We start from the raw sequence: 11,789 nt of genomic DNA on the forward strand, positions 1-11,789 counted from the left end.
TTCAGGGCATCTGCCTGCCTGCCCGGGCCTGGCCCAGCCTCAACCTCTAACATGACCTTGAAACATTAGCATCCTCTGCTCCCCGACTCTTAGGGGTGTTGAGAGATGAGAGTATGTAGAGAGAATAGTTTGAAAAGTTGAAATGCCTTTTAGGTACAGTCCCTAAATCCTGCGGCCAAAGAAAGACCAGGATCAGCAGTGGCCAGGCCCTCGGACTCCACCTCCAGGGCTCCAGGATGAGAGAGAGAAACCAACACATGCTCACTCATTACTTGATGTGTGACTACAAACTCTAATACTATGGGATGTCTCCCCTCCTTCACTGCACACCTCCACTTCATATCTACGTTCCCAGCAAGCACATGGGCCTGGCAAAGGATCAAATCATTCAATACATTCAGGAGGGAGGGAGGGAGGGGCTATGTGTCAGACACTGTGGGTTTAGTAAGGCGCAAATGTGAAGTCAAGCCTAAAAGTCAAGAGCCGAGAGGCTCGAGGGGCAGGGTCTTACCTGGTGCCTCTGATAGGCTGAGAACATTTTCTCAAAGTCCTGTAGGTCCAGAATCCGAAATATCTGCATGTCATCAATCTCATTCCATACGGTGCCAGGGACACGCTCCTAAGATTCGGGGCGGGGAGGACACCCATGGTTGACTCACTTCCTTCTCTGTGGAGATGGCTGGTGCCTCCCTACCCCCACCTGCCCCGAGGGGCACACATCCTGACAGCCAGGCGGCCAGAGCCTCAGAAGGGGATCATCCTCCCCTCTAACCGCCACCCTTTCTCAATACTCGGCCCCAGAGTAGAGGCCAGAGACAACCTCCTTCCCCGTCTGTCCAGGTGGGCCCACGCGTAAGCACAGAAATCGGTAGGTGAGCCGAGTGAGGGATGGGCGAGTATGAAACTCCTTCCAGAAAAGCCAAGCTGAGCCAGTGCTCTCGGGGCCTCCCCGTGAAGGCAGGCTGGTGGGGTCAGCGGCAGGAAGAGTGCCCACACATATTGGGGATCCTGGCGTCCTTAGCGCCAACAGTATTTCCTGTATCTGAGATGGTCATTTTCTCTCCCAGGGGTCTTCCTCCCACTTTCCCAGATTCCCAGAAAGCGGACCAATGTCACAGGCTGGGACATCCTGTTCCCTCCAGTGACTCCCGGGGCCAAGACTCTGCCACAATTTCCTGTTGGTCAGACCCAGGGAAAATGGCCCATAGCTTATGACTGGGAAGGGCCCAGGAGTTTACATTCCACGGCCCCTCACCATAGGCCCCGTCCACCTCTGTTAGGACCCTTGCAGTGAACCCTACCCCAGGGGCCTCAGAAGAAGCTGTCAGCCTCTGGGGAGGAGCTGCGAGCCAAGCCAGGCCACTCCAATGGTCCTGTGACACCTGAGGTTGGCTTAGAGCAGGGGTGGGCAACCCCTGGCACGCGTGCCAAACATGGCACGCCAGTAACTTTTGCTGGCACGCGAAACCCTCTCTTATAATCTTCCATTTACAATTTTTTTCCTTAATATCGACTTTTTTATTTTTCAGATAAATTCCGTGTAGGTGCATCTTAGATAAATAAATAATTTTACATAACAAGTTATCTTAAAGACCATAGACGTGGATTGGCAAGAGAAGGGAAGAGCAATTTCTATGCCTCTGCCTTAACTCTCCCTGCCTTCCTAGATCTGACCAGTGTTTTGGCTTCATCCACATCCGCTTGTGAATCTTTGTTCTCTGTGATATATACTGTGTTTTTGTCGCTTGAATGAATTTTATTATTTCTTCAAGGTTCTTCACATACGTACACCTTAAGAGATATCAAGTAGGCGTAATGTGTTCTCAAAACATTAGGGTTGGCACGCAGAAGAATTTTGAGTCAGAGATTTTGCTGGCTTGGGCACGCACTCACAAAAAGGTTGCCCACCCCTGGCTTAGAGGGTGCACCAGAGGTCCTCCCTGCAGGTGCTCCACTTCCTCCTCCTCCCAGAACCCACCTCACCTACATCTTTGCTGACTTTTCAGGTAGCCCCTCCCACCGTCCTCTCGTTGCAGGGCAGCTGGGGAGCCTTCCTAACGCCCCCGCCTGCCCCCCCACCTCCCCCTCAGCAAGGCTTGGAGAGAGAAACATACCTTTCACTCACGTTTATTTTCTTAAACTCTGGAAAAGGGGAGGCTAGGCCAGAGCAGGGGCTGGGGACATTCCTGTGGCCTTCCTCAGGCTGGGACCCCCTTGTGGAATGCCGGGCTGGGAAGCTCAGAGCGGCAAGGGATACAGGCAACTGGCCAAACCCAACACAGACGCATTCTTTTCATGGCAGAAGCAGCCACTGTGTGTGTGTGTGTGTGTGTGTGTGTGTGTGTGTGTGTGTATGCACAGGAGCACGCGTGGGGTCGGGGAAGAGGAAGGGGCCTGGGGAGAGGGGCCAGGCTCCTGGAATGGGGGAAGGTAGTAGCAGAGAGGAGATGGTAGGAATGGAATTGGGGCAGGCAGGGGAGAGAAACTTCTAATTCGGTCCCCACCTAAACCCAGGCCTGGGGGGCAGGTGGGCGCACTGGGAAAGCTCAGAGAGGTGAAGTCGCCTGTTGCTCCTCATTCCCGGTGAGGCCAGGATGAGAAAAAGGGTGGATTGAGAGGGTGGGATGCTGAGCGCTAGGAAGAGACAACAGACTGAGGGCCAGCCTCTCCGCGTGTCTTCCCAAACACCTGCCCTCCCCCGTATTCGCCACAGGAACGCCCAGTGGGGTGCGCCGAGTCTGCAGCCAGAAAGGGGCACGTCTATTCCAGTGTTCTCCACACCCTACATTCACCAAGTCACCCTGATGTGCCTGCCATGCATCATCATCCCCAGATTTAGTTTTGCTGCCACTCTGGCCGAGGCCCCATCACCTGTGGCCTAGATTCCTGGAGCTTCTGCCCCTCAGGGACATCTTGTGTAAGTCAGGGAAATCTTTCTCAACGTGCATGTCACTGTTTCTCTCAAGGAGCATGTGGGGTCAGTGAGACCAGGCTGGCTTGCTCTGTCCCTATCTCATCACTCCGTGGGACCACTGGCAAATGGAGGGGGACTGTTCTCTTCTCATGTCACAGGGGTGGGGGTGGGGGTGGGGTAGGGGAAACCGAATCTCAATGGTGCTTCCTTACTGAGCTAAAGTGTAGATTAAGTGAGATAACAGACTCAAAGCACACATGGCAGTGCCACCAACAATAAGCAATCTATTATTATTATTAATATTACGACTTCCTCTGTGTTAGTCACTTGGCACATACTTCATATGTATTAAAACAAACTTTGCTATGGATGTCATAATTACCCTCATCTAACAGATCAAGAATCTGAAGCCCACACGATGAAATGACCCCTCGTCATACAAGTCAAAGCTTGCGGCTGGGATAATAGGTTCACAAAACATTATTTGACTCCCCACCACCCACCCCGGCTAAGAAACATCGGCAGCTCCCAGGACTGCTCCCCGATGCCCATTCCATCAAAACGGTGCTTTCCAGTCTAGGAATGAAACTGGCCTGCGCTGGGGCCCTGAGGAATTCGGAAGGCTTTATTAGTACTGGACCCTGGAGAAAATCCTAGGCACAAAGCTCTATATGATAAAAATGTTGCAAAAATGTTTTGCTTTGTCTGTATTCCTTAATTGCTAAGGTACCTAATCAACTTTTCGTGACATTTTAAAACCATAAATTAAAAGTTGTAAGTATAGGAGATGCAGATTATATCTTTTTTTACGACAATTTAAAAACATCTTTTCTGATTATGGACAATGAACATGCCCACCCAGCCTCTGGCCTCTGGTCCTGCAGAGCTGGCTGCCAGCTCCCATGCCCTTGCCTTCCTGCCTTGCCTCGTAACCATGGAGAAGCATGCACAGGGCACAACTGTGCAATGCAGCTGTCACTGACTTCAACAGTGTTTCTTCAACATGCTGCTAAAAGGTGGCTCTAAAATTTTAAGAACTCAGGTTGAAGGTGTTCTCAGAGGCCATGGAGACTATGAACGGACTGTATTCATGCATCGTGTTTTTACCTGGATCACAGAACCAGAGGTGGAAGGAATCGTAGAGATCACCTTACAGACAAGTAAATGGAGTGTGGACAACATGCGTGGTTTCACAGGCCACACGGTTAGAGCCAAACCTGGTCTTGTTAGAGGGTAGAACCTCTCCCGCAGTCCATCCTCAGGATCTAAAAGTGTTTCTTCAAACACACCTTCTAGATCCAAAGGTCAGAGGGCACCCATTACTCTCAGCTCCAATCATAGCTGTTGTTGAAGGGTGAGTGTGAGGCAGACCAACTGAATCCAATTGCCTTACATGTGTTTATCTCAGGGACAAAGTCACTGATCCTCTTAATAGGACACAGTACAGAACCACGTGCAGGGCTTGACCCAGGCTGCAACTGGCCTTCATTTTCTAGGGGTCTAATGTGACCCAGGACATCTATGCTCTATGATCTTGAACATCCAACAGAGAAGTCAACTCCACACTTGGGCCTGGAGTGGGTGATTAGTGGGTAATATTTGTGAGGGCCTCTCACTGCTGAGCCATGTAGAAAGTAGCACCATTCTCCTGGGAAGATGCCAAAATGGCTATATCTTGGCACCAAACTCTTCATTACAAGGGTGTCATAGCCCCTGCCATGGCCTCATTTCAGTCCTTGATCTTTCCCATCTCAGTCCTTGGTCCAAGATCTTTGCCCAGATCTTCTACCCTTTTCCTCAGATTCACCTTGTCCTTATGGTTCCAATCCAGCCCTTGCCTTGTCTAGAAAGCACCCCTGCTTGGCCCATGCTCTTGTATCTATATTACTCCATTAATCCTCAGCACACAGAAATTCCTTTTGTAGGTGGCTTGGACAATGTAAGCATTACCACATGCCGAGCCATGTCCTCTCAGGGTAGAATGTTCTTCCCGGTGGACAGTGCACTGCCTGGCATCAGCAACCCCATCTTTTTCATCCTCTATGTCTACCCTTACACCCACCAAAGAAAGAACCCAGGGGGATAGATCTCCAAACAGTGAGGCTGACTGCCCCCCAGCTGTAGGAGAAGGGATGCACTGTCCTTCCCTGGTTACTCACCTCATTCAGCTTGACCCAGTTGAAGGACTTCAGCGGGTGGGAAGGTTGGGGGACACACTTCTTCCTGAGTGAGACATCACTGCTGGGGAAAGGGTCTGGAGGGACAGGCAGGCCAATGCCGAAGCAAGGTGGGGCGCCAGGAGGAGTGGGAGGTCCACCAGGTGGAAGGGGTGGTGGCGGTGGGGGACAGCAGGTGAATGGTAAAGGGGGTGCAGGCGGAGGCAGGTCATTGGTTGTCAACGAGGAAGTCAAGGTAAGTGGGCCTCCAGGGGGAGGTGGGGAAGATACAGGTCCTGTCTGTGAGGAGACAGAAAAGTCAGAACAAAGCCTTCAGCAATGATACCTTTCAGGTGTCCCACTATTATTCCTTTCCTTATTCTTATTCTCTATCTACACTAGATCCGCCAATCCTGTTCTTACCTCCCACCTACACTGAGCTCCCATTTTCTCTCTGTATCTCAAACATCCACCACACACACAACCACAGATAGATAGACACAAACTTCAAACATTCACACACAGACACTGAGCAAAGTCACCGTCGCCACAATGCAATGGCAGCGTTGACACAAAGAGTTGTGTAGGCCATGACCTGCTGAGGGCAGGGAAGCCAAAAGCCCACCTGCACTCTACTTCCAAGGTGTGCTTCCTGGGACAGCACCACCCAGAAGAAGGAGCATTACTTTTACTAAGTAACACAAAGGTGTCACCCTTACAGCTTCAGGAGCCCCCTCTATGCGGGAATGAGGCCCCCCTCTCTTCTCCCTCATCCCGGGATCTTTGGCCCTCCCCACACCTGCTCTTCCCTCCATATCCTGAAGGTCTAGGCTCATCTGTGTGGAAGGAGAGGAGAGTGCCCACGTACTGAGATCTCACTGAGTTGGGCTACCAGCTCAGCCACTTGTCCCCGAGCCTGGCGCAGCTCCTGGGACTCTCGGGCCAGCTTGTCCTTCATCTTGTTCAGCGTCCGCATCATCTCTTCCTTCTCCAGGGTTTTTGTCTCACACTCTCGCTCCTTCCTCTCCAGCCTGCTCACCAGTTCCGTGTGTTCTGGATGATGCGGGACGGGACAGGAAATGGAGAGAGAGAATGTGAGTCTGCGTGTGTCCCCCTCCAGGGGAGGTGGGTCCTGGGCTGGCCAGCGGGAGGGGTGTGTGGAGCATGGAGCAGGTGTAGGCACAGCTCCTCACCTTTCCGGAACTTCTCTGCCTGGTCTCGCCACTGCTTCACTTCATTCTCATTGATGAGCCTGGTGGGGAGCGGAGGGAGGGTCCTATTGAATGTTGGCACTCGACCTCCCATTGGTGCCTGGACCCCCGTCCATCTGGCCACATCGAGGAGGGCAGGATTTTGACTCTCCAGATGTTCCTCCAGGTCCCCATCCCTTCCCAGTTCTCACTGTGTGTTTCTCCACAGACTGTGAAAGCTACAAGGACCCTCAGCTGCCCTGTGATCTAACCACCCCTTTGTGAAACAGTTGAAGTCCTGAGATGAGACTGGAGACAAGATTTTAATGGTAGAACTAGGCCCAATCTCAGGCTTCCCTTAGCTATAATGATTTGTACCTCTTTGTAAAAACAGGTTTTTGCATTGACAGAGATCACAATATTGGCACTACCATGGTGCAGGCTGCTAAAGAACAATGTGTGAGAGTGAGAGAGGCCACCCATTCCAACAACACAGAATGAGGGTGAGGCGGGGAGGGTGTCTAAATTATAAGAAGTCCTCATTCATATCAAACTCTTGCAACTGGGATAAAAGTAAGCTTTCATTTAGACATCAATGTACAAGGGAGGTGAAACCCCAAGGTGAAACCCCAATAATCAGGTCTTTGGTAAACCTGAGAATGTGGAAGAATGAGATCCATGACTCTTGGCCTCCTCAACCAGGCTAAGGTTATAAACAGGGGACAGTGTAGAGGGGAAGTAACTTGGGCAGAGATTTCTTTGGGGAGAACCACCGCCATCATCCCTGGTATTGCCACCTCCTCACTACCATCTGTGAAATGGCTTCTTTGAGCCTCTCAGAGAGTTTTGACCCAGGTTCCTTGACACTGGGCAGGAGGCATGGTGGACGGGGGTCTGACTTGGAGCTGGGCAGGTCCAGAGAGTGAGGAAGCATTAAGCAGGACAGCGCTGCTGAGCTGGGGTCCAACAGCTCTTTAGAGTTTGTTGGTAGTAGCTGGATTAAGATTCATTTTCTGCTTGGTGTTGAAATGCAATACAACAAATCAGTGAGAGCCTATTTAATCTCCTTAAGGGCAACTGGCTCAGACTTATGCTGAAAAATAAGTAAAAGCTTAACATTAAAATTTTAAAATTCAAAGTCAGTGTTTAAAATTAAAAATTTATGCTGAAAGATACATAAACGTTTCAAATTAAAATTCAGTGTTTAAGTTTAAAATCAATATTCAGAACATAAGGTCTGAATATGATTGATGTGACTTGGAACTTGCTTCTCTGTGTTCCTCTGTACCCCGGGTCAGACAAAGCCTGTAAGGTCAGAAGGCCTCGGGCTGCGCCATCCTTGTCCTACAACCTGATGGCTAAATGGTCTTGCCCTGCATCAGCGATTGGAAAACCTCTAAAGGGACAGATTCTTGTGTGTGTTTGTAACAACCCTTTTAAAGTGTTAAATCTCTTCTTAGCTCATGGACCATACAAACACAAGTTGGGGAGTTCACCCACAGGCATGGCCTGCTGACTCCTCCTCTGTGTTGATGGGTTTAAACTCCTTCTCTATCCACTCCATGCAATGGACTAGTTAGAGGTGAGTAACCCTCAGCTGTGCTGTCCAATATGGTGTCACTAGCCATATGTCATATGGTTATTTGATTAAAAGGAAATGCAATGTAAAATTCAGTTCCTCAGTCACACCAGCCACTATCAGTGCTCGGCAGCCACGTGTGGACAGGGTGGATATGGACCACTTCTGTGATCTCAGAGTTCCTTTGGACAATGCTGCTCAAGGCCAGTGTGGAGATGTCTGGGGTGAGAGGGGAAGTTAGACCCCCAGGTAGGAGAGAGATGAGAAGGAGGAGGAAGATAGGTGAGGGCTTGCCACTGCTCACATGTTGACGATGTTCTTGACGTTGAAGTTCTCCAAGGGAGCCAGGTCAGGATCCACGCCCCGCTCATCCTGGAGGACAATCTGCTGTAGGATGCGGTCCAGGAGCTGCCACTGCTGCAGGTAGCCGCCATTCCGCTTGTCTGAGGGACACAGTTATCGCACCTACACTGAGCCCTGGAGCCCCTGGAGCCTCACCCTAGAGTCACTGCCTGGGCCCAGGATGGTGAGATGCCCCCCACCCCCTTGACAAGCTCTCAAAGGGGCGGGAGGCAATGCAATTGCTGATGATGGAGAATCTCCAATCTAGCCATTTGACTATCTGTGACTGACCCTTTGACTGTGTCAAACCTCTGGACATATTTCTCTGAAATGCTTCCTGTCTGCTTTTCTTCCCTGTGGGCACCCAAGCATGGTAGGCCTTGGGAATGCAAATTGCTTTTTCAATTACCTTAAAAAAAGCATTTCAGAAGGCAAATCTGCTCCAAAATATTACATGCTGAATAAGGAAGTCTGCAGGGAAATTTTTTAAAAAGAAGAGGTTTTAGGGAAATATCTATGCTATTGTTCTACAGAGAAAGATGAATGGAAACTAATTGCAGGTGTGCACAGAGAGGGAATCAGACTGGATTGGAGAAGTGGTGATGGAACCCAGGAAGGTTTGTTTTGGTGAAGGTGACACTGAACTCTGAAGGCAAAGGCATTGTGTGTTGTGTTCGATCTCACGGGGTCCCACTCTCATCCCCTCTAATCATAGTCTGGCTGGCATAGACTTTTTCCAAGAGAGACACTCTTCATTGGTTCTTGATCCCCAATACTTCATCTCTGCTGACCACCAAGGAAGGTCAACCAGAGTGATCCTGACCTTAAAGTCCAATCATTAATGCCTACAAGATGGAAGGTAATGTCTGTAAAGTCCCTTCTGAAGTAGACAGAGAGACCCAGACATGTGCCCATGGGACACCAAGCACAGGGACTTGGGACAGAAGTCAGGTTTCCCAGGACCTTCCTGTGTCTTCCATGAAGACCTCCGCACTGACTTTTGGAGAAGAACTGAGAGGTTTCCAAACTCAGCATTTCCGTCTGTTTGTTTTTTTTCCACTACCCCACTGACACAGGCATCGCCACGTGGTGTCATGCTCCATTTACCTTTCACCCAGGAAACCAGGGTGGAGCCAGGACACTGGCTCACAGAAGCAGAACACGTTTCATCCAGAGCCCTGACCCCAAAGAAACAGAGGTTCCTTCCTATGCAAAGACTGGCTCAGCCTCAAGTTCATCCACTGAAAACAAGATCATAATGCTCACTCCATACACCATTCTGAGGTTCAGAGACACTGTGCCAAAGGACCTCACACCGCACCTGGCCCAGAGCTGGCACACAGTAACTGGCCTTGTCACCATCACCACCACCACCACCTTCACTACCACCAAAGAGAGTCTGTCTAGGTTGACGATGACTTTCCAAATATTCCATTTTGTGAAGAGCTTAGGTACCAAATGGTACAATTTCAAGTTGCATGCAGGAGTGGCTTATCAATAATTATGTGTAATTTATGCAGTCACCGTGCACACTTGGATCTTAAGAGCTTAGCATCTGCTCCCGTAGATGCTGACATTTGAAAAGAGAGGCAGGGGCAAGGGTGTTGGGGTGGGTTCCAGCAAGGACTGGCTGGAGGAATTGATTTTCAAAAAATTGGCCTGCTTATTGCACATCTGTGCCATCCCCCAAACACAGACCTTTTTGGAACTTCCCAAGAAGTCTGCTCATCCCCTGTCAGAACTGTCTGATTTCATGGTGATCAAGTACTGTTTGTTGGACTGGGATATTGGCATTGCTCGGGGCCAAGTCCAGCAACTGCCCAAGGTGATAGTGGAAGTCCTGCCCTTAGGAGGGAGGGAAGAGCAGGGCCTGAGTCCTGGCCTGACCCCCCGGGGCTGGCTGAGGAAGTGGCAGGTGCTAGCTACTCACAGGGCATCTGCAGACAGTGGTGCAAGACAGACAGCAGGCAGGGGTAGGCCTCCGTGTGCTTCAGCTTCCGGTGGATCAGCTCAAACATCTGGGAAGCACTCTTGGTGTCGATGTGGACCTGGGGGTTTGGGGGCAGCAGTGATTGGTTGGGGGAGACAGTGAGGAAGAGAACAGGGGAGAGAAGATCCTGCCTCCATCCACTGCACCATCCCCCAGGAGGGCCCACCTTCCCCTGCCTCAGGCCCAGGGGCGAGAGGGAGATAAGCTAATTATATAACCAGGGTTTCTCACCCTCGGCCTATTGTCATCTTGGACCAGGTCATTTTTGTTGTAGGGGCTGCCTTGTTCACTGTAGGGTGTTTGGCAGCAACCTGGCCTCTGTCTATCAGATGCCAGTGGCATCCTCCTTGCACTAGTCGTGACAACTTAAAAATGTCTCAAGACATGTTGCCCCTGGTTGAGAACTACTGATTCAAACCCAGGGAAGGAAGCAGGGACACAGGTGAGTGAAGAATTACGTGGCACACGGGTCTACATGCTGGACTTAGCCCCAGGTCTGCTCTCCAGTTGTGACAACAGGCCAGCTGCCCAGCCTCTCTAACCTGCTTCTGTGTCTGTAAATCCAGGAACTTTGAGAGAATATACAGGATGGTGGTTCGTGACTGCAGCACCGCCCAAAGCAGGTTTCTGTTTGGATGGGGGTTTATAGCACAAAATTTAAGCAGCAGAGCTGTGTGTTTCAGGGTTACTAGGGCTAAAATGAAAATATGATTTTGTTTGCTAAGCATGATCTGGTGAGTGATGGGAGGAGGAGACTCAGGATCGCCAGAAGGCAGGGGAGAGTCGTCCAGGAGCAGCATTTGAGACTACTCAGCTGAAAGAAAGAACGTCTTTCCTTCCTCTGGGGGTTGTGACCCACTAGCAGTGGTCGGCAAACTCATTAGTCAACAGAGCCAAACATTAACAGTACAACGATTGAAATTTCTTCTGAGAGCCAAATTTTTTAAACTTAAACTATATAGGTAGGTACACTGTTATTAACTTAATTAGGGTACTTCTAAGGCTTAGGAAGAGCCACACTCAAGGGGCCAAAGAGTGGCATGTGGCTCTCGAGCCGCAGTTTGCCGACCACGGCACTAGGGGGTAAATACTCTACCAGGTGAAACCTGACAGGTGAGGCTCACCAGAGCCAACATACTGCCGGGCATCCAGAAACAGGACCTGGCCATGGGGGGGGACCCACCAGGGAACCCAACCAACGCTAGACCCCCCAAGCACAGGAGCTGTAGAAGCGGCTGTGGGGCCACCTGGACCGCCACAGTCACCTCCCCCTGGCAGGCGCCTCACCATGTCAAACCTCCTGGCTAGCTCCAGGTCATCCTCATTCCGGACCATCTCGAAGAAGTCTAAATGCCTAGAGAGGATGGGAGCATAGAGAGCGCAGACATTAGCATCAGGACATCCTTGAAGGGTTACAGCCCCTTCAGGCCCCCACCAGCTAAACCTGAAAGCTTCATTCAGGCAAGGCCAATGCCAAACCAGAAGGAAGCAGCTGTCTGTAGGCAACACTCCCTGTATAGACTCCCTCAGGGAGGCCAACCCAGGGCTTTCTCAATGTCAGCCCTATTGACATCGGGGTTGGATTACCCTTGGTTATGGGAGGTTATATCAGTTGCAG

General features: G+C 50.6%; 1 protein-coding gene across 2 annotated transcripts in view; it reads right to left on the reverse strand.

Annotated features, from left to right (window-relative positions):
* Positions 1–11,789, reverse strand: part of DAAM2 (dishevelled associated activator of morphogenesis 2) — a 44,032-nt gene that overhangs the window by 17,416 nt on the left and 14,827 nt on the right. For both annotated transcript variants that reach the window (XM_015571878.1, XM_015571877.1), the window contains exons 8-14: positions 11,459–11,525; positions 10,112–10,229; positions 8,144–8,282; positions 6,264–6,322; positions 5,939–6,123; positions 5,074–5,370; positions 512–619 (exon numbers count right to left, since the gene is read on the reverse strand). In XM_015571878.1, the coding sequence (XP_015427364.1) occupies positions 512–619; positions 5,074–5,370; positions 5,939–6,123; positions 6,264–6,322; positions 8,144–8,282; positions 10,112–10,229; positions 11,459–11,525 (973 nt within the window). The remainder of the gene's footprint in view (positions 1–511; positions 620–5,073; positions 5,371–5,938; positions 6,124–6,263; positions 6,323–8,143; positions 8,283–10,111; positions 10,230–11,458; positions 11,526–11,789) is intronic.

Source organism: Myotis davidii, unplaced genomic scaffold (assembly GCF_000327345.1).
Source record: "Myotis davidii unplaced genomic scaffold, ASM32734v1 scaffold289, whole genome shotgun sequence".
NCBI lineage: Eukaryota > Metazoa > Chordata > Mammalia > Chiroptera > Vespertilionidae > Myotis > Myotis davidii.